We start from the raw sequence: 27,568 nt of genomic DNA on the forward strand, positions 1-27,568 counted from the left end.
AAAGGATCCGCCATGTCGCTTTCTTCGTTTTGGTTGCCTTCTGCCTCCACAGTGTTTGTCATGGAAGTGTCTCGAGCTAGAGGCACATCTTTATAAAGGTCACCAGTGTGACATCTCTTCTGTGTGTCCTGGTGGTTCCTGTGCTGGGCAGTGTTTAGGCGCTCTACACCACTGGCCTCTACTGGCTTCCAACAGCACGACCATGTTTACTCCCTTAGTAAACTTGACTGTCCCAGGGCACAAAGGTGGTTTTCACCCCTCTTCAGCCAGGATAGCTTGACTCCGGTGGCACGGGGAGCACGGGACCCACGTCTGGGCATACCCGTCCCGCTGGGGTGACAAATGGAAAAAGAATAAATGACCTTGCTCAACAATCTGTCCATCCTTTGTTCTTTGTGCGTTGTCGCCCGATTCTGACCAGTATTGCTGCAGTACCCGGCAATCCTTTACCGAATGTAGTAAATCACCAGCCTCAAATGATTCCCTTTGAGATCACTAATCATACAACTATTATCAAGAACTGGTTCACTCACCTCACATACATACACCCAGTCTTGGAAGAGCCAGATATTGGAAAAAAAACTTATAAGTCACCAAATTTAATAATAAATGAAATCTTGCATCAATGAATAAATAAAATCCCAAATGTCAAAATTAATCTGAGAACAAATACATAAAAAGAGGAGAGAACACATAAGACATTCACATTTGTCGTAACATTGTGTTAATTTGTAGAAATCAATAAAAGTAACACATTGTAGAAACAAATTTCTTTTCAAGTATGTGAAACTGTGTTCCCCAAATTTGACTAGTGCCTGGAGAGGTAAGCAGCAGGCTCGGGGTGCTGCACGTGTCAGTGGGCAGTAGTGGCACAGCACAACAGGTTGTTGGCTCGACCACCTCAGGAAGTGACTGTTGCAAAGTGTGGATTCACCAGATGCCTGGAGAGGTAAGCAGCAGGTTCGGGGTGCTGCAAGTGTCAGTGGTGGTACACCACAATAGGTTGTTGGCTCGACCACGTCAGGAAGTGATTGTTGCACAGTGTGGATTCACCAGATGCCTGGAGAGGTAAGCAGCAGGCTCGGGGTGCTGCAAGTGTCAGTGAGCAGTAGTGGCACACCACGATAGATTGTTGGCTCGAACCATCCCAGGAAGTGACTGTTGCACAGTGTGGAGCCACCGGATGCCTGGAGAAGTAAGTGGCAGGCTCGGGGTGCTGCAGGTGTCAATGGGCAGCAGTGGTGGTACTCATTCTGGGGCGCCAAGACTCTAGCTCACTATGGCAAAGGCTTCAATGATAATGCAGGGTGTACCACCATGCCTCACTGTCCTCAAAGACTCTTGAAGATGATGCACAGGGATGTGGGATGAAGCTGCAAGGCCCTCGAGGTTTCATCAAAGTTACTTGATGAATTGTTGTGCAGTAGATGCGGATGAAGGCTCACTAGCCTATCGGAGTCATTAGCGCCACAAAGAGAAGCCGACGTGTGGCAAGTGCAGGATGCTGGCACACAGGCGGTATGGGTGGTACAAGGGGAGAGGCACTCTGGCAACCACTAGCAGGGTGAAGTACTGCTAGGAGCAGTGCTTCCTTTCTTATGTGTTTAAGTATTCAACACATACCCCTCAAGCTAACAGTGTGTTCGTCCTTTACATCAAGCAGTGCATCAGTGGGTCTATGCATTCTTTATTGACTGCTGTTTGACTTTTAAGAATTGTGCAACAGTAACAATGGATCACACCCAGGCACTGTTCTGTGGCGGTGTCTTTTTTATTGGAAGTGATTTACAGGTTTAATAGTCATCTCCTGGGAAACTCTTTCCAGAGCCTGTTTTTTTTTAGTGTTTACTCTCTCTGTGGTTGATTCTCAATGGCCCACAACGATCTAGGTTCTTCACATTTAGTTCTCGCTGCCACATGAGGTTGTTGCACCACTGCATATACTTCAGAGGGCAGTTAATAAGACACATTTACAGTCCAGCACCACAGTGGTTCTTCTTTCCTTTTGTCGCGGTGCCCAAGCTCTAAAGATATTGCACAAGCTGCACATGTGGAATGGGAATGTCTTCACCATGTCTTACCGGACTATATGCTAAGAGTCATGGCAATAGAACGATACGCTCTGACGTACCTTTACAACAAGTCCTCTCTTTTCTCCTTTTTTGCATTCTGCTCTATCACTGTGGATTAGTATTGAACTATTTCACCGTTTGATGCATCATACATATTGTATTGTGGGCACCAAATGAATTTCGTGCTGTCGGCCTCTGCTGGAGGTTGGAGCACGGCACCCTGTTCAGAACAGAAGCCTGCCGCATCTGGTGCAGCTCCTTCTGGGCATACCATGCATGCATGATAGCCCTCCTGGCCAGGTTGCCATCTGACATCAGTGGCATGAGATGTTCATCTCTATCATCCTGTACTCTTCGTCGAGCTCAAGGTAAGCCTTCGAATGGGAAATGCTGTACACCTGGAATATATATAGCGCATGCGTATTGTCTTCCCCATTATTGGATTGTCCTGGAACATTTATATAGCGCTTATTATCCCTATGTGGGGTGCTTAAGCACTTGTCTACGTGGGTAGCACGATGCACTTTGTAGGGTGTGTGTTTAGAAGTGTGTTGTCTTTGTTTTGACCCTGTGTGGGAAGTGTTCTAATCTTTTCCCATACTGTGAAATGTTACAAATGTACTCCTGACAATGGTTGACGTAAACCATCTTCCAGAGTTGGGAAAAAAGTGGTTGGAGGGAAAGTGAACTTGCAAACACTCAGATTTTTGAGTGAGCTAATCTACACATGCAAATTTGCTCATGCTAAAATACAGCTCACAAATATTTTCTAGGTGTACTAATATTTGTCCTACTACTGTAAATTGTTGGGAATTCATGAAAGCCGTATAGCTGCACTTAATGCAAGGACATATACCATGCGTGCGCTTTTGAGACTTTCTTTAATAATTGGGCCCCTAATTTGGTCTGGCGTTAACCATGACATCTTGCGTGTTTTCTCTCTCTCTCTGTGAGTGACAGCATTCTGCTCTTTCACAAGGAGCATATCGGCACACAAAGTAGTTTTGTTCAGTGCAAGCAACTACTGTGGCAGTGTGTGCTTTTTGAGACCAAAAACAAATTTTGCTTTTGCCAATGTCTGTTATAATGGTGAGGACGCTGCAGCTCTCACAACAATAAGGTTTTACAAAAACCATACCAAAAAAATTCACACATTGACAACACTAATATGCTGACCACCAATTTCAGATCTACTGGCTTTGCTAGTGCTTGTTTATTTTTGTTTCCCATAATCTTATTGAAACTGGTTTCACTGATTCTCCTCTATAAATATTTTTGGGAAATACTTGTATGCATCAACACATGTTACTAAATGACGCTACAAAGAAATGGCACCTGAAATTTTACAGTAGTTTAGCAAAATGTTTTTTTTTCCTGCTTTAATTTTTTTATGAACATTTTATTTGAAAAAAAAGAATCGTCAATCTTGCTTTCAAACTTCTGCAGCTATTTGCATCAAATCAAAGAGCAGTCTGGAAGCATCATACGTAGCCTCATATGCTTAAAACGTGTGTACACATTGTTATACTGGAGCCACTGTCAGTAGTGCAGTCAGTGCCTACAACATTTGCTTAGAGCGCTCGCCCTAATAACAAAGGCTTTCAATTATTGAACCATAAATACAAGTTTGAACAGCATTAACATATGGACGAAAATATTACCTTAACTGCATACAGTGTCCTTCCCTGATCCATAATGTGGTACTGCAAACTGGCAGCCAAATGGTTTGTGCTGCTGTGGAAGTGTGCCTTCTGGCAGACACACTGGTGCAGGGTCACCCTTTGTCCACGGGTTCAAACGAGTAAGGAGAATCAACACTGGAGTGAAGTAAGAATCAGGCAATTTATTAACGTTATGAGCAGGGGCCTCGTCTAACAAGCACCAAGAGATACTCAAGGAGGAAGCACACCGAGCAATGATTACATGGGTTTTTATAGAAAAAGATCAGAAACCGGGGACGCCCCTTGGTGTAAATATAGCTTGAGAGAGACACACAATGAAGTAATGCAAACGCCAACAGCCTTGGGGTTTAAGCAACTTTGAGTCTTGGAGCGGCATAACAAGATAGGCTATCTACGTACACTCTATTCATGGTTTAACTATTGACAGGAAACTCCGAGCAGACGCCAGCTATTCTTTTGTACTGCTTATGCGTGTAAACATATTACACAATACCCCAATCCACTTTCTTTACACACGATTGAGCAGGGGGAGTGCCAAGGACAGAGCAGGGGCTGGCAAAGAGGACGGAGAAAATGGGTGACGCATAGGTCAACACAGCAAAGAGAAGAAGTCGGGTTTATTACGTTTTAACACTGCAGGGGTTTGTATCTGGGGTTGGGCCTACTTGTCCCAAGGACAAAATACACATGAAAACTTGTTGCCCTTGATCCCAAACAATATGTCCTGGGCGTTGGGCTATAGGAATTCCACATCCCTGAAAGCACCATACGTTATCTAGTTATCTAAGACACTTTAATAGCTTCCCAATGTCATGTGTGTGCCCCTGAAAGTTCAAGCTTACCAGCAGGATAAATGAAATAATCACACCTGCGATGAAGGCAAGCACCTTAATGTGGAAGCACACAACGTTTGCCCAATCAAAACAAGTACTCCTGGCTCCCAACATGTGGGCGGAGCCAAAGTCCCTCCCTACTATTGCTCACATAATTGTCTGACGATAGCTGTGCTGTCAAGCCAGACACTAGTCACCAGATGTACGGCTGTCACTAATGCTGCAAGTATTTTTTCAGTAAGCACAGGGGTCGTGCGGGGAGTTTCACTAATACAGCTGCTCGAAACTAATTCCTCCACTGTTCTGTTGTTCCTCAGTTTTTCCCATTAAACAATTTGTCTTTTAGATAAATCGGAAGTGATCATTGCCTCATTAATTTTAAATTCTTAGCTCCCTTCTGAGGCTTCAAAGCGAATTGGAACTTGTTTCTTTGGTTGAACTTGACACTACTCCATTTGTTAATTTTATCTGTGGTTATGGTAGTGCACAAGAGAATGCTTGAAAAAGTCTTCATCATGACATTTCCCGTAAAAGTTCTCGCACCCATTTGGTACCTGCTAAACGGATAAGTAAAATTATTTCTGATTACTAACTAACCGGTTTAGAAGTATTTTTAACTACTTGAATACTTTGTAGCACAATCAAACTCATAAGAACTAACAAAATCTGCCTTCTACCTAAATTACGTAACCTTGTCTGTGTCCTATAAAAACTTCACCTATGTGCAGGTCACACAACACTAGTGAAAAACATTATAATTTTGAGGCGATATGAAATCAGATTCTTTTAGATTGAGACTTTGATATGTCCTGATATTACAAATAGAAGGCACCCGCTTGAACTTGACTAACTATTGGAGGGTGATCTTGTTACCCATGTTCAGAAACATATGAAACTGTAGAAAGCATAATCTAGTTGTCTCGTATTGATAGGTTTATGGGACAGGTTTTTACATCCACTCTTTGGGAGAACGGTGTTGGAACGGTGCGAGTGACACCATTGGAGTGGAACGGTGCGGGTGACCCTAATGTATTGGAACGGTGCGAGTGACGCCATTGGAGTGGAACGGTGCATGTGATGCCATTGGAGTGGAACGGTCAGAGTGAAGCCAATGTATTGGAACGGTGCGAGTGACGCCATTGGAGTGGAACGGTGCGAGTGACGCCAATGTATTGGAACGGTGCGAGTGACGCCAATGTATTGGAACGGTGCGAGTGACGCCAATGTATTGGAACGGTGCGAGTGACGCCAATGTATTGGAACGGTACGAGTGGCGACATTGGATTGGAACGGTATGAGTGGCGACATTGGATTGGAACGGTGCAAATGAGGACATTGGATTGGAACGGTGCGAGTGACTACCTTGGATGGTTTTGATTGCACCCCTAGTAAATGGTTGTATTGTGTAAAAAAAAAAAAAAAAAAGGAAAATTGGTGCGATTAATAATAAACTAGAAAACGTTAAATATGTTGTAAATAATTATAGACTGAGGTACTTTAATAATTTGCATTAGAAATGTGTATATTTGACAGTATGCAGGATGTGAATTGGACTGTGATTAATTACTTGTTGGTTTTGGTAAGGCCTGCCAGCCTATGTGTGTTACTTGTATAGGTGATTTTCATTGTTGTGGTTCATTTTTGCAGGACTCTTCTTTGTATTGTTTTATTTTTGTTACTATTTTTTTTTTATTAATACAATATCATTCTAGCAACCGTTGTAGTGTGTGCACTTGACATTTGTGAAGCACACACGTGTTTTACTACTGTAGCTGTCTTGCGCGCATATGACCTTTGCGACTGCTTGGGAAGTGTTGTGGGAGCGGTTGCTCTTACCAGAGACGAGAAGAGGAGTGTTGTCATTAAGGTAGACCGACCATTAGTCAGCATATAGTCATCCTACACTCATCATGTCCCATAGTGACCTGTTGCCGCCCCTTCTGTTGCAGGTTTCCATAAGGTGATGGAAGGAATCCACAAGGCCATCGAGCTTGGATACAACCCTGTCAAGGTGAGAGCTCTTCTCCTGCTTGTCATCTCAGGTAGCCTGTACTATAATTCACTTTTCCAGTGTATCCTTTCTGAGGCTCAAACTAACCACACGAAAAGTGTGGCTGTGCTTGACACTTCCAGAGACGCGAGATGGGTTTTCAGGTCATAACACAAATATATCGGGCCCTGCTCCCTTCTTCCTTTGACCACGCTTGAATCAAGCACCTTTTCTGGCTCCGCACCTCCATTCATGCATGACTCAAGCTGAATCCGGCCCATCGTAGGAGAAAGAATATATTGGAGACAACTTATCGGAGTTCTCATGGAATCCCTAGTGGTTTGATATCAAAACTGACGTTCCCCGCTTGATAAAGGACTCCTGTTTAAGAAATGAGAGAAGTAGAGCTGTAGCAAGTTATCAACATTTTTGTTATTTTTTTTAGTTCAAGTTATAAAACGTATTTTTTCAACAAGTTTTTTTTTATCTGAATAGTAATTTGCAAATAACTGATAGTTATTCATTGTCCACTGGATAATGCAGCGGGACTCGGTCCAACCCAGATATCTGAGTTTTCATCTGAATATTAATAGAAGATGTGTATCTCTCAGTTCCATCTTTCTTCCAGCTACAGAAACCGCAAGATTTGAGAAGACCAGCGTGAGTTTTCCCTAAAAGACAAAGGGCCCGATTCACAGAACTAACTTAAGACAAAATCCTAAACTTACTACTTTTGGTATTCACAGAAGTTAGGATTTTGTCTTAAGTTTGTCTTAAGACAAACTTAAGACAGTCTTAAGACAGTCTTAAGACAGTCTTAAGGCAGACTTAAGGCAGACTTAAGGCAGACTTAAGGCAGACTTAAGGCAGACTTAAGGCAGACTTAAGGCAGACTTAAGGCAGACTTAAGGCAGACTTAAGGCAGACTTAAGGCAGACTTAAGGCAGACTTAAGGCAGACTTAAGGCAGACTTAAGGCAGACTTAAGGCAGACTTAAGGCAGACTTAAGGCAGACTTAAGGCAGACTTAAGGCAGACTTAAGACAGACTTAAGACAGACTTAAGACAGACTTAAGACAGACTTAAGACAGACTTAAGACAGACTTAAGACAGACTTAAGACAGACTTAAGACAGACTTAAGACAGACTTAAGACAGACTTAAGACAGACTTAAGACAGACTTAAGACAGACTTAAGACAGACTTAAGACAGACTTAAGACAGACTTAAGACAGACTTAAGACAGACTTAAGACAGACCTAAGTTAGGATTTTGTCTTAAGACTGTCTTAAGACTCTCTGATAACTACAGTGAAAAAAGCCAAAAAAGGAAAAGAACGCCTCACTAACGGTAATAGTTGTTTAGATAGTAGCGATACGCCTAGCGGTCTGATATCCTCAGGACCTACAAAGATTGGGCCGATCTCGGAAAATGTCTCTGGACTTAATACAGAAAATGATTCTGCCATACAATCACTTGATCATGGTATTACGTTGTCTACAATTTATAACACCATGTTGGAACATAGAGCTGAGATTAAATCAGAGAATGTTCGTATGCAAGCTACTTGTCGGAAAGAGCAAAACTCTGTGCGACGAGTTATTAAGATTTGCTCGGATACAGCTCTCAGAATGACTGAAGCGGAGTCAAGAATTTCTGCTTTAGCGGATACTGTAGCTGCGCAGAAAACGGAAATGAGTACTATCTGTGATCACAGGGATGATGTAGTGTTTAAACTGGCGGAATTAGAAAATCAAGCTAGGAGAAAGAATCTTCGTATTTTAGGCATTCCGGAGAAAAAAGAAGAAGTTGATGTTCGGAAATTTGTGTGTGATTTATTTGTTGAAGCTTTTCCGGAACTGACCTCATGGGACTGGTCTATAGAGATCCAGAGGGCTCATCGGATTCCTTTTAATGTGAGGAAAGCTAGACTGGGAGAGGAAGAGAAACCCCGTGCTATCCTGGTTCACTTTAATAACTTTTTGGCTAGAGAAGCTGTGTTTGGCCTGGCTAGACCTGATAAGAAAAGAGTGGCAAAAGATTGTTATTTTTTCGTTAGACCTGATTTTTGTAAAGAAACTGTTTCGAGACGTTGGCACTTGCGTCAACTAATATCTGGGTTTCAAGAGAAAGGTGCCATTGTTTATTTGCAAAATCCTGCCAAGCTCAACGTTACGTTTAAGGGCCAGACTAGGTTTTTCTTTTCTGAAGTTCTGGCTAGAGAATTCCTACGTTCTTTGTAATGTGGGATCTAATATATATAAGGGATCTAGTCTTTATTAAGTCTTCGTCCTGCAGTCAGGGGAGGGAAGGCGGCAGGCCATCTCTATTAGGGCTTGTTTGTCCCTATGCCTTATATGGTGGATTGGGTGGGTTAGGTGGGTTGCGGGGGGTTGAGGGGGGGTTTGGGGTTCAGGGGATTTGGTGAGGGGTTGGTGCTGGATGAGGGGTGTTTGGGGGGTGAAAAATCATCGACAGCCTGGACATATGATCTTGCTGATTTGGAAAGCATTAATCTTCATGTTAAAGTTACACAAATATACGAGCAATATATCATCTTAGCTATTTTAGTTGTGTGTTTTTATAAGATGTTGGTCTGTAATAATTTTGCTTTATGGCTAAGAAATTAAAAATCTGCACGCTTAACATTTGCGGGCTAAATGACGTGAAAAAAAGAGAGGTGTTTGCTAAACTTATTCAGATTATAAATGTTGATTTACTTTGTTTACAAGAAACTCATATTCCATGGGTTAGAAGGGGTTGCTTGAGGAAACTTGGATTAGAATTGGTCGCATGCTCTAAACAGACAGGGGTGAAGAGAGGGGTTGCAACCCTCATGAGACGAGGTTTAGGTGTTTGTGTCAAGTCGGCAGAAGATAAGTGGGGGCGTTGGGTGATTAGTTTATTTCAGATTGGACAATTTAAATTTACAGTATGTAATGTATATGGACCTAATTTGGACGATACAGAACTTGTACACTTTCTTAACCTCGAGCTAGCTCAATGGCCACAACCTCTAGTTTTATGTGGTGACTTGAATATACATCTTGATGCTAATTTAAATGTTAGGATGACCTCGCTATACAAGGGCAGGAAGCCTCGTTTATTTACAGCGCTAAGTGATTTAATTATAGATCATGGTTTGTTTGATGCTTGGAATGCTACCCATGGGGATGATTTAGGATATACCTTTTATTCTGCCCGCACAAAAAATTTGTGAGATTAGATTATTTTCTTGTCTCCTTACAATACTTAGGTAAACTTGAGCTAGAGATTTTGCCTAAACTTATATCTGACCATAACCCTCTAGTTCTGGAATTTTTAATTGATTTACAAATAGAGGTTGGACACCATTTATGGTCTTTTGAACGAAGTTTGCTCGCAGATAAGGAATAGTGCCAATTTATGCTCAAAGTTATACAGGAGTTTTTTTCCTTTAATAAAGGTACGGCATCCATTCAAACTATATGGGATGCATTTAAAGCTTTAGTTCAGGGGGAAACTCTTAGCTTTTCTCTATCACGTTGTAAACAATTGTTAAGTAAATACAAAAATGATTTTAAGATGGTCATGTTAGCTGAACATAAATTAGCTGAGGTAATTAGGTCTGGCGTGGATCCAGAATTGGCTCAAAGAGAACTTGCTGTGAACAGGGCTAGAGTGTATTCTAATTTGGCGGATAAAATAGCTCTAAAAAATAGACAACATAAGGAGTTAGCATACGAATTTGGCGAGAAAACTGGAAAAGTCCTGGCTAAAAGATTAAGGCAAAAAGCTGCATATAATGATATAACGAAAATTATAGATGCCAATGGGGTTTTGCAAGAAACAAGAGAGGGGGTTTTGGAGGCTTTTCAAAATTTTTATCAATCTCTCTACAATGCCCCGCTTAGTGAGATCTCGGATCATGATGGGAGGGATTATCTGTCGGGAGTTCCAACTACAGGACTTACTGAATTACAGGAAACACTTTTATCGGCCCCAATAATGTGGGAGGAAGTCGAAAAAGCCATATTAGCACTAGCTTCAGGCAAAGCAATGGGTCCGGATCAGATCCCTTTGGAGTTTTATCGTACCTTTAGAAATATGTTGAAAAATGAATTATTGCAAGTGTGTCAACAATCCTTTTTGGGTAGCCCCCCGGTTTCATGGTCAATGGCCATTATAGTAATCTTTTTAAAGAAAGGGAAGCAAGATGTGGATATGGGATCTTACAGACCCATATCCCTCCTTAATGCGGATAGCAACATTTATTCTAAAATTATTGCAAACAGATTAAATAATCTTATGCCTCTGTTGGTATCTAAGAGACAACATGGATTTATTTTACGGCAAGATACGATGGACCATGTTAAGAGGATTATTTCCTTATTAGATTGGGCACAGGCTTCTGACTCTTCAGTTGCAGTGGCTTTATTGGACGCTGAAAAAGCGTTTGACCGGGTTTGTTGGAAGTTTCTGTGGTCAACTTTAGTTTGGAAAGGCTTTCCTGTTGAATTTATTAATGCTATTCAGGCCTTATATAAACATCCAAAAGCAGCTCTTCGTATAGCAGGTCGGCTTTCCGGCAATATAACAATTACTAGGGGGACAAGGCAGGGCTGTCCTACCTCGCCTCTGTTATTTGCTCTGTATATCGAGTCATTTTTAAGCAGTTTGGATAATAATGCTGGAATCAAACCAGTTTGGATACACGATATAGCCTATAAGGTGTTTGCATATGCAGAGGATATTGCTATAGTCACACCAGATATTAAGTCCGCCCTTCCTAAGCTAATAGAAGCGTCGGAAGATTTTGGTAGGCATTCTGGATATAAGCTCAATGTTGCTAAGACCCAACTTCTCCATTCAGAGTTTGGACGCCCACGAGATATGCACTTTGAGGCGGAGTCTACATATCTGGGAATAAAAATATCTGCCGATATAGATAAAATTGTTCGTTTAAATACTGATACTGTAATTGCCTCTGCCAATAAAACTTTAGAGAAACTTGATAATCTTCATTTATCGTTACATGGGCGTAGCAATGTTTTGAAAATGCTTATTTTTCCTAAATTTATGTATTTATTTAGAACTATTCCTCTTTAATTTTCCATTTCTATATTCAACCGGATTGAGAGAATGTCTTCCAGGTTTCTTTGGAGCTATCCTAGATCTAGAAGAGCTTAAAAAAAATGTACTTTACCAAGAGAGAGAGGGGGCTGGGCAATTCCTAATTTTCAATTATATTTTTGGTCTATCTTTTTACAGAATATGGGTGTTTTATTGGTTAATGAAATATGTTTGGATGAGTCAGTAAGACCTTTAATATATGAGATGGTATTAGGACAGGAGGCACGCCAATGTTTAGTTCGCATTATTGAGCCGAGCTACTACAAAAAACCCAAATTTAAAATTATTATAACTGCTTTCGAGATTTGGAAGAAAATAAAAAAAAGAATTGGATTTAGCTCTAATTTAAACTACTATACACCTTTAATTAATTGCCCTTTGTTACCGGAAATTTTTAATTATGCATAGATGGTATCGGGCTGGTATAAGTTAACTGGGTGATCTAATGGACGGTCAACATATAGCTTCTTTTCTATCTTTACAACAAAAATATGGCCTTTCTCGGATAGAATTTTTTACGTTTCTACAGGTTCGTAGTTTTTTAGATAGAAAGTGCTCTGATAACCAAATTTTGTTTCAAAAGGTTAAAATTATCGAAGCACTTCGGAAACGACCGAGAATCGGCCATATTTATCAATTAATGTTGGCTAATTATCAGGATGACCTATTGACGTTGGAAGATAAATGTCAAAAGAAGTTTGATGTGCAAGGACTTGATATGCATAGAGTCATAGAAATATCTATTAAAACGTTATATAATGGATCATTAATAAGCCAACATTTTATGTCCATTTATGATTTATATTATACACCTGCTAAACTCGCGAGATGGGCACATGGTAGAGTGAATAAATGTAACCGATGCGATTTTACTGCTGCAGATACTATACATATGTTTTTTCTGTGCCCAAAATTAAGCCAATTTATTAGAGATATAGAGAATTTTTTGTCGAATCATTTAGGTGTTCAAACACAAATTACTGCAGAACTTGTTATTTTGGGTGGACAAACTAGTAGCAGCAGTTTAAGAACAGATTTGGAGGATAGATTTTTATTTATATGCATGTCAATCTTTCGGTGTTGCATTACAACGCAGTGGCTTGATATTGAACCACCCGTTTTTAGCAATTGGCAAGCTAAATTATTGTCTGTTTATCATTTGGAAACTGCCGTTTATAAAACAAAAGGCAAGAAAAGAAGGGCAAATGGGTTAAAATTATGGTCCCCACTTTCTAATTGGCTATGAATTGAATTTCATGTTATGATTTTATAGGCCACGTGTGTATTTAGTTGATGATATAGTTAACCTGTTTGTATTCAATGTATTGATTGTGTCTCGGCTGTCTGATGATATAAAAATCAATAAAGAAATTTAAAAAAAAAAAGACGGTCTTAAGACGGTCTTAAGACGGTCTTAAGACGGTCTTAAGACAAAATCCTAACTTCTGTGAATACCAAAAGTAGTAAGTTTAGGATTTTGTCTTAAGTTAGTTCTGTGAATCGGCCCCAAAAACTTTAAAAATGCACAGTAACCAATCGCACAAGGGCACTCTACCTGCTCTACACGAGACTCCCCCACTGAAGCCCCCCTTGGGTTACCCCTCCCACCTGACCCAACAAGGCCCTTACCCCTAACCGCTGTATATTAAGCCGCGCCTCTGTCGCACTGTATATGCAAGTTTTTCCTAGTTTCTTAAGTTGCTTTCCCTGTCCAAGGAAGTTGGGGGAAGTGCTGGGTGGGCTCCATGATAGTATTTCTGTCGTAAACCGCAGGACAAGGTTGTTTGAAAGGACATTACTGCGACTACCGATGTATGTAATATATATAGATATATATATATATATATCTCTCTCTCTCTCTATATATATATATATATATATATATATATATCTATATATATATCTATATATATATATATATATATATATATATATATATATATATATATATATTATATCTCTCTGACACTGATCTGTATTATGGCAAGGATCTTTGAAGGTGGTTTTCAAAAATTACAAGGCAGCAGACTGGGGATTTAGAAGGAAACGAAAAAGAAGGGGTTTAGCCTGAAAAGATCATTTCCGATGTGTCTGAGGGATGGTCTTTTTTAGCGATGAGGAGAATCTTCAGCACAGAGTGCAATGGTCAGCAGAAGGGAGTCACGTGGGCAGTGGCTATTGCTCATCAAAGACATTGAGTTTTGTGTGCAATGCAGCAATCTCGTAGAGAGAGTAGAATGGATGTGAGTGAAGAAAGGGTTTAACTTTTGGAGTCTGCAGCATTCATAATCCGTTGTAAACTTTCCAATGGCTACTGAGGGCAAGGCGTTAAAAAGGCCATGTCGCGGGCCAAGTCTTGAACGACCAAGCATTACAATGATGGAACCTGCAGATATATGGCTTTATTGAATGTAAGGCAGTAGTACGTTTGTAAATCTGAAGCTAGGGCAGTGGCTTAGATCTGTAGTGTCCAGGCCAGCTCTGATTCTGAAGTAAAGTCTGATGGCGTTACCTGGGGCGCCACTGTATTATAAGTATTTATAACAGTGATAGTAATAGCACTAAAAGACAGTTTGAGCTGTGCGATGAACTGAAGGGTAATGCTCTCTGCAGTGCTGAAGTCCATGCCACTGGAGATGCAGGGGAATCAGTGAAGGCAGGCCCTGCCCTGAGAAGCAGCACCTATATTGAGCTGGGGGTGTGGACACGGCTGTAGTCCTGTCCCCGACCCAGCCCCTCCACACAGTCCACCCCGGGGACGAACGGTGGACCTGTGTCGTTGGGTTTCGGGGGTTCAGTCTGTGTCTTCGTTAGTGAAGTGGCTGCCATGGAGGAGAAAGCTCTTGTGCTGGTGTTCTGTGCTGTCCACCCATCACTCCTACAGATCGAAATGCCGGTGAAGGTGCACTGACCAGTGGCCCCCTAATCTTTTAGAACCACAACCCACTTTTTAAAATGGCACACGTCTGCACCTACCTTTCATGGGCATGAGGAGGGGCGGTTTTTTACTGTAACTAAGGCGTTGTGTGGTATCGCATTGTCATTTACAGACACCACATTTCCAATAAAAATGGCCACTCACTGTGCACAGAAACGCAGGTCCACTGATGAAACCATAGAGCACTCCAATGATAATGTGTGGAGACCGGGTTTCTGTGGGTATTTATCGTTTGTGCATCAACAAGTAAAGTGTTTTGATCCTATTAAAATCTGTTTCCAGCACAATTCACAGTTAAAAAAATGTGATTCCTTTATGCTTTTGCTAACTATGAAGACATACAGATAATTTACAGGTATTTACATTTTGTTGTGTGTTGCAAAAAGCCAGATATCCTTTCCTTTCACGTTCCCTGCACTCCAGCAAGATTGTCACATAATTCACTACAAAAACTCCTATCCCTTTGTCGTCAAAGAAGCAAAAGTAAATATCAATGTGTTAAAGGATGGGGAGCAGCAATTTCTCAGAAGATAAGGTCCGATATTTAACCTCTGTCTTAGATGCACCGACAAATGTGACGGGATAAACCTAGAATTTAAAGGCGTCTTTATTTATCGCTTGCACCGAACTAGAACATTTGTGGCAGGGAGAAGAGTGAAATAATGGCAGGTGATGTTTCTAAGGTTGCGTTGTGTTTGCTCTTCAATACTTTCATTGCATGCCTTACGGCATGAGTTATACTTTCTTGAGATAACTATAACTGGTGAATTTCAGTGGTTTTGTTTGCTTAAAACTTTACATTGTACAGAAATTTCCAAATAAATAGAACGCTACTTTAACCTTTGTTTTTTTTCTGTCAATTTCTATTTTTTTTATTTATAACATTAGGTAATCCAAAAAGCCAACCCCTCGCCGCGCACGTCCTTCGTGGCCAACCCCCTACGGCCTTTGACACAGCCCTGTTGCTAATCTCCACTCTCTTGCCCCCACCCTTGCTGGCAGCATACCTCACCCCCCCCCACCCCCCCCCCCCCGGAATCCAAACCCATGCAGTGCACGGCCATTGACCTTGCGTGCCATGGGGTAGGCCGCAGGGCCTCGCCTGCGTCCACACCCTGTATCCAACCCCTCCCCGTTGGTAGCCAACCTCACATGCATGGTTTTTGCCCATGTGTGGCGTGGTGTTGGATGCAGGGTCTGGCCTGCATCCTAGACATTAGCGTTGTCCCCTTACCTAAATCACATCAGTTCTGGTAGTATAATAGAGATATTTACAGAGAGATTAGCAGTTTAGACCAATCAATCAGCATTTGTAGAGTGCAGCACTGTCACCACTGGAGGTATCTGGGGTGTGAGGTCTCTGTCGTGCCAACTCCCCCTCCAACGGGTCTTGAAGAAACAGCGGGAAGAAACGAGCAGAAAAGCCAAACAAAGGGCAGAAAAACGAGTAAGCAGAAAAAGGCAAAACAGAGGTCAGAAAAGACGAAACAGAGCAACAGAGGTCAAAACAGATGGCAGAAAAACGAGCGGAAAAGGCCAGAGGGCAGAAAAGGCAAAACAGAGCAGAAGAGGGGGCAGAAAAAGTAAAATAGAGGGCAGAAAATTAGCAGAAAAGGCAAAACAGATGGCAGAAAAGCGAGCAGAAAAGGCAAAACAAAACAAGAAACCAGCAGTGGAGACACAGCAGAGTGCATCAAGTAGATAGGCAGCAGAGGCCAGCGTACTGCGGGCAAGCTGGATAGGAGAACTGTCGTAGGGGTTGCTGGCAAGAGGACCTGCTCAATGGGATCGCGCTGTGGCCTCCATTAAGTATGTACTGGAGAGAGGGTAAGGCGTCTGGTGGCAGGAGGAGGGAAACAGCAGGAGTAGGGAAACTGTGGGAAGAGTGAAGAAAAGAGAAGAAGAAAGCAAAAAATTGGCAGAAGAGGGCAAAACGGAGGGCAGAAAAACAAGCAGAAAAAGGCTAAGCGGGGGTCAGAAAAACTAGTAGAAAGGCAAAATAGAGCAGATGAGCGCAGAACAGAGTGTAGAAAATGAGCAGAAAAAGGCAAAATAGAGGCCAGAAAAACGAGCAGAAAGGCAAATCAGAGCAAGAAATGAGCATAGGAGGCACAACCGAGGGCCGTAGGCAGACGGGCAGCGGAGAGTAGGGGACTTCGGGCACGCTGGACAGGAGATCTGTCACAGGGGGAAATGGCAACTGTCTTATAATTGATGGTAAGAGGTCGACAGATGTGGAGCAGTTAACATTTTTAAGTGCATGTGCAGCAATCATAAAACTACACGTTTTGTCAGTAATTAATATGTATTGTCCACTGAGCCTGGGTCTTACAAAGTACATTAATGATTCTGTTTCATAGTGCCTTTATAAAATAAGTGTTCTGATGACTCAAATGACAAGATCAAAAGGATAATAAACCAGCGCAGATCTTTGACGCCTTTAACAGAGTACTCAACATGTAATGGCATCATATTACTATTAAGGTTCATAATTGGAACAAATAGAAGAAGCGATGGAGAATCGATCTTTAGACGGGGTTATTGGAGGATTTATGTAGAGTAAATATCTAGAAGTGGCAAAAACAAGTTGTTCAATAGTGCCGTATTCAGGTGCTTATGATCCTTGCAACCTCCTAGTAGTAATTTATTTTTTTTTTGTTCAAAATTGTTTATTGAATTTTAACGTTTCACATACAGTTCGACAAATTTCTTATTCAGATTACAAGCATGCACCTATTTCCATACTTTGGTTTTCATATTTGCTTTGACATTCCGTATTATATATGATCAACGAATATCTTGATTACATTCCAGTTACTACATGCTTATTAATTCAATTTGTCTTGCCAGCATGCTTTCCGTACTGTGACTGAGATGACGTTCCCCTGGTTGAGGAGCTATATCTGTCCACGCGAATTATTGTGGGTGCGTTGTAATGCCTCATGTATAGGGCTGCGTGCCCTTCCAGCTGGCGCCGATTTCATAACTACCGGCTCATATCTCTAACTACCAACTTTGGGGTTAAACTGGGGTGATTATTAGGGGTCAGCGGGGATATGCGCTGGCAGTGGTCTTCCGTATGACTGCTCGTATTAAAATAACGGGCTATGGTTACGTATGTGTGGGGGGACCGTAACAGTTGTTCGTGAGCTCTGTTGAGTTTCTAGCGGTTTGGCCAACTGTACTATGACCTTCTTGGTGTGTCTGATCTGATTCACTATGTTCATCTATCGTTCTGATCGGGGACGTATGTGTTGATTGGGATGTCGCGGGTGGTTCTTCTCGTGCGGTCTGTTTAAATTGGTGTAATAGTTGTGCCCATTCCATGGATATAGGGTGTTTGTGTGTTCCTCTCACCTCTTCTTCCCTTAATACTTTCTCCTCTGCTGCGCCCCATTTCTTTACCGTTCTCACCCAGACCCCTACTGGGGGTCCTGCCGGGGCCCGCCAGTAGATAGCTAGTCCTCTCGTAGCCAAAGTATAGCGAGGGATGTGAAGTGAATCTGCACCTTGTCTGTCTTTCGTCTTCTGAACACTCCCAGTGCACATGCTTCCCATGTGCACATATCTGTAATGTTCGTCATTACTCGGACTGTCTCATGTATGTTATCCCAGTACTGTTGTATTGTGGGGCAATCCCAGAACATATGCTCAAAACTCGCCTAGGGGGCCTAACATAGGGGACATGTGAAGCCTCCTAGTAGTAATTTATGCCTAATAGTCTACAAATGGGGGCAGTCCACCTTCTTCATAGAGTCCGGTATCTGGGGCACAAAAACAGGAAGTGATCCACTGACTCCAAGATCGTCAGGCAAAAAGTAAAATAAGCAGAAGAAGTAGAGTTCTTGGGCCATTTTGATGTAAAGAGGAAGATTGCCAGATCTAAACCTAATGTATAGGTTTTTAGCATAACTGGGACTGATCCCACCTAAATAAGGGTCAAAGCTGGGAATGCATTTATGCTGGGGCAATTTTGCAATAATGCCTTTCTCCTTTCGGTCATTCCAAAGTTTAAATAATATACACTTCCAGAAGCTTTTCTATACTCCATAGTAAATATTTAACCCACCGGTCTGCGGATGATAGGCTGCGATGTGTAACCATTTGACGTGTGATAGTTTCTGTACTTCCTTCATGACATGAGAAACAAAAGGTCTTTCTTGGCCTGTTAATATTTTCTTAGGAAACCCGTTTCTAGCAAAAACAAGAAGTAAGCCTATAAGGCTGATACTATGTTAGATGTTGTGATATAGTGAACATGTGCAGCTTCAGAAAATCAGATTACCCAATCCATGATTACAAATACATATTGGAAAACCTAGTTTATGTTTCTAGGGGTCCTATAATGTACATGGCTATCAGATCAAATGGAGTATCAATAATAGGTAATAGTTGTAAGGGGCCCTTAGCAACCCCAGTGTTGATCGGGTTTGACATATTTCACAGGAATGGCATGTTGTCCAGACCAGTGGAATTTTTGTAGGAGTATATTTTTAAGATTAGACACTCCCAGGTGTCGACTCACAATATGACCATGGGCCAGTTCCATGGCTTGAGGACATTATTCCTTGCGTACTAATAATTGCTTTTGCTTCTTGCCTGTTTTCCCTGGATATGGTTCAGTCCGGTAGATGAGCCCATTTGCTTCCAAAAAGTAAGGATGAGTTTTTGTTTTATCTGATTGTCCAGGAGTCACAAGAGACAAAACGTCTGAGGAAGAGAAGAAAGGTCTGAGGAAGAGTTGGATCTTCCTTGCGAGCTCGCTGGAAAGAAGCAAAAGTAATGGTAAAGTAAAGAGTCGCAAGAGAAGAAAGGTCCGAGGAAGAGTTGGATCTTCCTTGTGAGCTTGCTAGAAAGAAGCAAGAGTAACTGTAAAGGAGTCGCAAGAGAAGAAAGATCCGAGGAAGAGTTGGATCTTCCTTGCGAACTCGCTGGAAAGAAGCAAGAGTAACTGTAAAGTGAGTTGGATCTTCCTTGCGAGCTCGCTGGAAAGAAGCAAGAGTAACTGTAAAGTGAGTTGGATCTTCCTTGCGAGCTCTCTGGAAAGAAGTAAGAGTAACTGTAAAGTGAGTTGGATCTTCCTTGCGAGCTCGCTGGAAAGAAGCAAGAGTAACTGTAAAGTGATTTGGATCTTCTTTGCGAGCTCTCTGGAAAGAAGCAAGAGTAACTGTAAAGTGATTTGGATCTTCCTTGCGAGCTCGCTGGAAAGAAGCAAGAGTAACTGTAAAGTGAGTTGGATCTTCCTTGCGAGCTCGCTGGAAAGAAGCAAGAGTAACTGTAAAGTGAGTTGGATCTTCCTTGCGAGCTCGCTGGAAAGAAGCAAGAGTAACTGTAAAGTGAGTTGGATCTTCCTTGCGAGCTCGCTGGAAAGAAGCAAGAGTAACTGTAAAGTGATTTGGATCTTCTTTGCGAGCTCTCTGGAAAGAAGCAAGAGTAACTGTAAAGTGAGTTGGATCTTCCTTGCGAGCTCGCTGGAAAGAAGCAAGAGTAACTGTAAAGTGAGTTGGATCTTCCTTGCGAGCTCTCTGGAAAGAAGCAAGAGTAACTGTAAAGTGAGTTGGATCTTCCTTGTGAGCTCTCTGGAAAGAAGCAAGAGTAACTGTAAAGTGAGTTGGATCTTCCCTGCGAGCTCTCTGGAAAGAAGCAAGAGTAACTATAACTTTAAAGTAAAGGACTCACACTGGAAGAAAGGTCTGAGGAAGAATTGGATCTTCCTTGCGAGCTCGCTGGAAAGAAGCAAGAGTAACTGTGAAGTGAGTTGGATCTTCCTTGCGAGCTCTCTGGAAAGAAGCAAGAGTAACTGTAAAGTGAGTTGGATCTTCCTTGCGAGCTCTCTGGAAAGAAGCAAGAGTAGCTGTGAAGTGAGTTGGATCTTCTTTGCGAGCTCTCTGGAAAGAAGCAAGAGAAACTGTAAAGTGAGTTGGATCTTCCTTGCAAGCTCGCTGGAAAGAAGCAAGAGTAACTGTAAAGTGAGTTGGATCTTCCTTGCGAGCTCTCTGGAAAGAAGCAAGAGTAACTTTAACTTTAAAGTAAAGGACTCACACTGGAAGAAAGGTCTGAGGAAGAATTGGAACTTCCTTGCGAGCTCGCTGGAAAGAAGCAAGAGTAACTGTAAAGTGAGTTGGATCTTCCTTGCGAGCTCTCTGGAAAGAAGCAAGAGTAACTGTAAAGTGAGTTGGATCTTCCTTGCGAGCTCTCTGGAAAGAAGCAAAAGTAACTGTGAAGTGAGTTGGATCTTCTTTGCGAGCTCTCTGGAAAGAAGCAAGAGTAACTGTAAAGTGAGTTGGATCTTCCTTGCGAGCTCTCTGGAAAGAAGCAAGAGTAACTGTAAAGTGAGTTGGATCTTCCTTGCGAGCTCTCTGGAAAGAAGCAAGAGTAACTTTAACTTTAAAGTAAAGGACTCACACTGGAAGAAAGGTCTGAGGAAGAATTGGATCTTCCTTGCGAGCTCGCTGGAAAGAAGCAAGAGTAACTGTAAAGTGAGTTGGATCTTCCTTGCGAGCTCTCTGGAAAGAAGCAAGAGTAACTGTAAAGTGAGTTGGATCTTCCTTGCGAGCTCGCTGGAAAGAAGCAAGAGTAACTGTAAAGTGAGTTGGATCTTCCTTGCGAGCTCGCTGGAAAGAAGCAAGAGTAACTGTAAAGTGAGTTGGATCTTCCTTGCGAGCTCTCTGGAAAGAAGCAAGAGTAACTGTAAAGTGAGTTGGATCTTCCTTGCGAGCTCGCTGGAAAGAAGCAAGAGTAACTGTAAAGTGAGTTGGATCTTCCTTGCGAGCTCTCTGGAAAGAAGCAAGAGTAACTGTAAAGTGAGTTGGATCTTCCTTGCGAGCTCGCTGGAAAGAAGCAAGAGTAACTGTAAAGTGATTTGGATCTTCCTTGCGAGCTCTCTGGAAAGAAGCAAGAGTAACTTTAACGTAAAGGACTCACACTGGAAGAAAGGTCTGAGGAAGAATTGGATCTTCCTTGCGAGCTCGCTGGAAAGAAGCAAGAGTAACTGTAAAGTGAGTTGGATCTTCCTTGCGAGCTCTCTGGAAAGAAGCAAGAGTAACTAAAGTAAAGGAGTCACAAGAGAAGAAAGATCCGAGGAAGAGTTGGATCTTCCTTGCGAGAAGCTCACTGGAAAGAAGCAAGAGTAACTTTAACTTTAAAGTAAAGGACTCACACTGGAAGAAAGGTCTGAGGAAGAATTGGAACTTCCTTGCGAGCTCGCTGGAAAGAAGCAAGAGTAACTGTAAAGTGAGTTGGATCTTCCTTGCGAGCTCTCTGCAAAGAAGCAAGAGTAACTGTAAAGTGAGTTGGATCTTCCTTGCGAGCTCTCTGGAAAGAAGCAAAAGTAACTGTGAAGTGAGTTGGATCTTCTTTGCGAGCTCTCTGGAAAGAAGCAAGAGTAACTGTAAAGTGAGTTGGATCTTCCTTGCGAGCTCTCTGGAAAGAAGCAAGAGTAACTGTAAAGTGAGTTGGATCTTCCTTGCGAGCTCTCTGGAAAGAAGCAAGAGTAACTTTAACTTTAAAGTAAAGGACTCACACTGGAAGAAAGGTCTGAGGAAGAATTGGATCTTCCTTGCGAGCTCGCTGGAAAGAAGCAAGAGTAACTGTAAAGTGAGTTGGATCTTCCTTGCGAGCTCTCTGGAAAGAAGCAAGAGTAACTGTAAAGTGAGTTGGATCTTCCTTGCGAGCTCGCTGGAAAGAAGCAAGAGTAACTGTAAAGTGAGTTGGATCTTCCTTGCGAGCTCGCTGGAAAGAAGCAAGAGTAACTGTAAAGTGAGTTGGATCTTCCTTGCGAGCTCTCTGGAAAGAAGCAAGAGTAACTGTAAAGTGAGTTGGATCTTCCTTGCGAGCTCGCTGGAAAGAAGCAAGAGTAACTGTAAAGTGAGTTGGATCTTCCTTGCGAGCTCTCTGGAAAGAAGCAAGAGTAACTGTAAAGTGAGTTGGATCTTCCTTGCGAGCTCGCTGGAAAGAAGCAAGAGTAACTTTAACTTTAAAGTAAAGGACTCACACTGGAAGAAAGGTCTGAGGAAGAATTGGATCTTCCTTGCGAGCTCGCTGGAAAGAAGCAAGAGTAACTGTAAAGTGAGTTGGATCTTCCTTGCGAGCTCTCTGGAAAGAAGCAAGAGTAACTAAAGTAAAGGAGTCACAAGAGAAGAAAGATCCGAGGAAGAGTTGGATCTTCCTTGCGAGAAGCTCACTGGAAAGAAGCAAGAGTTACTCTGCAAAGTTACTTAGTGATGATGAACTGCTCCGTTTCTTGTGTACTTTTCTGGTATTCTCCGGGATAAGGGGCCATCTCCATCATCATCATAAATCGGGTGACGGTTTCTGCATGTCCTGTATCCTATTAGATAAATGACTACAATCCCAGTCTAGTAGTACTTGTTCAGTCGGGGAGTGGATGTGAGCCACGAGCAAAGTAATTTTCTGTCCATTCCATTCTTTAAAGAGATAGTATAGGGGATAATCATGAAGATAACTATGCACACTCCAAATGTTTCTGGGTGTTTGAGAAACCCCTGTGGCAGCGGATCTGTAATACCTGTCTGACAGCTCCTGGCATCAATCTGGGCCAACCTTTTAACTACGTTCCCTAGGACTGGAACTTGGGTAGGTAATAAACTGGTACCCTGCATACAGTAATGCATACCTCCTACATCTTTATTCTCTCACTCCTTGTTTTTCTTGGAACATGACCTTGCCACGTGAACCAACTCCCCTCACTCATAACAGGCAGAGTCCAGGGTCATTCCAGGTGTTCCGTCTGGCATAGCAGTCCGGACCACGATGGCATTCTGCAAAGCTCTTCTGTTCCCTAGAGGTTTCATTAGTGAGTCATCAGCTAGCAGTTCCAAGAGTAAAATGATACATTACACCACAAGTGAAGTTTATGCCCCCTTCTGTATTGTTGCCACGCATTCCCTTGGCCACGGTATTAGAAGATTGACACCCCCTAAGCTTATTAATGTCCCAATGATAGTGTCAAATATACACCAGTCTCACAAGTACAAGGAAAACGCTGTTTTGTGGGTGGTTGCAAATGGCCATTCCTCTACTCAACCCATATGTTGAATGAAGGCAACTTATCTGTAATAATTATTTTATAAACAAAAAGATATGTTTTCTATGGATTAAGATCCTTGGGATCCTGAATGTTTTAGAGAGAGTCCTCTGTCTAATTGTGGCCCTTCTTTGATATGTTGGATGTGAGGATAACATTCTTATTACATAGTAAGATTTTTGTTTCTCGAGTCTCGATAGGGTACTTGGGAGCCAATGACTCGTGTTGCTGGGGAACTTGTGATATATTTACTGTGAAGAGACTCTGATTATATTATGTATTTTTACAAAGATACGCGCTGTATCTGGTCTTCATCACAGTATGGCACTCTCTAACATATCTGTTGCACTCTCCTCGTGGTCAGATCACTGCCTCCTCACATCAAACGATAACATTGAAAACCTCAACCCAGCCCATTCTAGCTCTTTGCCTATGTGTCAGGAGTAAAGTGGACACATGAAACTTCCAATACTCTTTAAGTATCCATACCTTGGAGTCACTGTGGATGTAGTGGCACCACTACAACAACTCAAAATGAGTCAAAACGGCTAACAAGAGCTTGAAGGGAAAATTGGCCTTTGTTAAAAGACAGATAGGAAACTGGAAAGACCGTGAAGGAAAACTCAACAGCCATCTGAGACAATTGTGTAAAGCTGATGTGAAAGAATAATACCAGGCTATACACAAAGCAAAGACTGCGTTACAACCAGACCCAGTACCTCCAAGCTAACCAGAAACCAAACCCAATGCTCCAGAGCTATCCAGATCGCAAATTAATTCCACTTTGGAAACCGTCTCAATCAGTCAATAAGCCAATCAAGAGAATTATTCAAGATTTTTGAGAAGTTACGGCAATGTAGGTAGATTTCCTCCCGTAAGGTGGCCTTAAGCCATAAGCCTAGCACGTTAATGCACGCTGTGGGGTCAGGCGCTGAGCAGGGCAGATGTTTTTAAGTGAATATGGGGTGGTCCTAATTGATGAGGAATAGGTCGACCTGATTCTCCAGGGTGAATATGAGGGACGTGCATCTGTCTACCTTTCTGTTTATTCAAGCTTCATCTTCTGGACACATAGTTGTGTGCGGGTAATTAAAATCTCATTGGAAAGGAAAAGAGGCCGAATTTTTCCAAGAAAAGCTTAATCTGTCCTCGCTTAAGAAAACAGTGTTTTCTGTGGCTGGTGAATAAATCTAGTCTGAGTGGCGGGTCCTCCTGCCCCAGTTCTCTGCTGGAGCTGGTGTTACTGTATTTGCAGAAATAGCTGGATGCATGGAGAATTAATTACTTAATCTCTGGCTGCCTCGCTTGAGATATTAGTTCTGCTTCTCCCACCCTCTCAGATTTTGGAGAACGTGCATATTTACTGCAGGTAATGGAGGGATCTATATTAGTCACCTGTACTACTGGCAAATCAGCTTTAAAGGCAAAGCCGCACTGGGAGTGAAATAGACCTCTGCAGGTGATTGATGCAAAGACTAAGCCACACTGGGAGTGAAATAGACCTCTACCGGCGACCGATGCAGAGACAAAGCCGCACTGGGAGTGAAATAGACCTCTGCAGGCGACCGATGCAAAGACAAAGCCACACTGGAAGTGAAATAGACCTCTGCAGGTGATTGATGCGAAGACTAAGCCGCACTGGGAGGGAAATAGACCTCTACCGGCGACCGATGCAAAGACAAAGCCGCACTGGGAGTGAAATAGACCTCTGCAGGCGACCGATGCAAAGACAAAGCCACACTGGAAGTGAAATAGACCTCTGCAGGTGATTGATGCAAAGACAAAGCCGCACTGGGAGTGAAATAGACCTCTGCAGGCGACCGATGCAAAGACAAAGCCACACTGGAAGTGAAATAGACCTCTGCAGGTGATTGATGGAAAGACTAAGCCACACTGGGAGTTAAATAGGCCTCTATATGTGACCGATGCAAAGACAAAGCCACACTGGGAGTGAAATAGACCTCTGCCGGCGACCGATGCAAAGACAAAGCTGCACTGGGAGTTAAATAGACCTCTGCCGGCGACCGATGCAAAGACAAAGCCTCACTGGGAGTGAAATAGACTTCTGCCGGCGACCGATGCAAAGACAAAGCCGCACTGGGAATGAAATAGACCTCTGCAGGCGACAGATGCAAAGACAAAGCCGCACTGGGAGTGAAATAGACCTCTTCAGGCGACCGATGCAAAGACAAAGCCGCACTGGGAGTGAAATAGACCTCTGCAGGTGACCGATGCTAAGACAAAGCCACACTGGGAGTGAAGTAAGAGTTCTGTAGGTGACTGATGCAAAGACAAAACCGCCCTGGGATTGAAGTAAGAGTTGTACAGGCGCTCGAAGCAAAGATAGTCGCACTCGGAGTGAAGTAGTCTTTTGCAGATGTCCAATGCCCAACAAGTGGTTTGAAGTCCAACTGGAAGTCACTGGGGGACGGGGGCACTGGAATCTTTTGACTGGGTTCTCAAGCCAATGCTGTGCAGTCTGCTACTCTCCAATGTCTCAGAAAACAAGAGTGAACGGACTGTTTCGGAGGTGGAACCGTAACTTCATGGTCCTCTGTCTTTAAACAAGTGAAAAGAAAAAAAAGCCCAGTTATATTGCCAGAATTCAGGCAGTATATATTCGTGTTTCATTCACAAGTGCATGTTTAAGCCATTACATTTAATAATGAAAGCCCTTTTTAGCTATTTAAGCTGTGACTCTAGAATTTGAGAGGCTTAACAAGCCAAAATGCTGTGCTAAAGACTTGGTATCTCCCTGGGATGGGAGGGGTAAAAAGGGTGCCGTAATGGTGGTAAAGGATTGAGTTAATCCCTGTTGGCACGTTTTTATGGTTGTCTACCGTGTGCTTGTACGTGATCCATGAAAATAACTAACTTATATTATACCAACTTTGGATAGCCATTTGGCTTAACCAGTTTCCTTGATATTTCCAACCCCCTTCTTGATAGAGCTCCACTGGCTCCTCCAGCTGTCCTGCTCCATCTTCAAAACCAGCTGCATAGTTTATCGATTATCAAGCCATCACAACCTTCACCTCCCGCTGTCTGGCTGACAATCTCACCAACTCTGGTGGCTCTCATCAGACCCACAGCTAGGACCCAATCAGACTGGAGATGAATGTAAAAAAGAAAACAAAGAAATATCTGTGCACCCAAAAGCTAGAGCTGCGTCCTTATTCACACCCGATTCTCCCCAAGCGCTGCTCTACTTCAGGAAAGAGTTCAAAACTCACCTCCTTAAAGAACAATACATCGCAGTGCATTTACCTTCCACCTTAAAGACCAATACATCGCAGTGCATTTACCTTCCGCCTTAAAGACCAATACATCGCTGTGCATTAACCTTCCACCTTAAAGACATCGCAGTGCATTCACCTTCCGCCTTAAAGAACAATACATCGCAGTGCATTAACCTTGTTTATTTATTGAATTTGTAAGGCGTGGCAGCTACCCAAGAAGGGTTTCCCGGCACCAGAGCAGACTGGATGAATGTGTAGCAGCTTAGTGAGATTACAGATTAAACAACCAAGTCTTCAAGGACCTTTGGAAACGGGCATAGACCGTTTCTTTCCGGATAGCTGAGGGGAGTGCGTTCCAAAGTGAGGGGCCAAGGTAGGCAAATGATCTGCCTCCCATCCTAGATAGTTTAAATCTGGGTACAGTAAAGTTCTCATGGGTTCTTGAAAGGAGGTGGCAGGTAGGCACATAGGGGCTAACCAGAGATTGCAGATACTGTGGTGCTGCGCCTATTTTGATTTTAAACATGTAGCTCAGGGCTTTGAACTTGATACGGTTCTCCACCCTGAGCCAATGTAAGTCCCGTAGGTGGCTAGAGATGGAGGTAGCTCTGGGAACCCTGCAAAGTAGTCTAGCCTCAGAGGTTTGTACCATCTGCAA

General features: G+C 42.6%; 1 protein-coding gene across 2 annotated transcripts in view; it reads left to right on the top strand.

Moving 5' to 3' along the window:
• Positions 1-27,568, top strand: part of MOCS1 (molybdenum cofactor synthesis 1) — a 285,312-nt gene that overhangs the window by 108,142 nt on the left and 149,602 nt on the right. For both annotated transcript variants that reach the window (XM_085610229.1, XM_085610231.1), the window contains exon 5: positions 6,537-6,598. In XM_085610229.1, coding sequence (XP_085466355.1) covers positions 6,537-6,598 — 62 coding nt within the window. The remainder of the gene's footprint in view (positions 1-6,536; positions 6,599-27,568) is intronic.

This window comes from Triturus cristatus, chromosome 6, assembly GCF_964204655.1.
Source record: "Triturus cristatus chromosome 6, aTriCri1.1, whole genome shotgun sequence".
In the NCBI taxonomy this organism is placed as follows: Eukaryota; Metazoa; Chordata; class Amphibia; order Caudata; family Salamandridae; genus Triturus; species Triturus cristatus.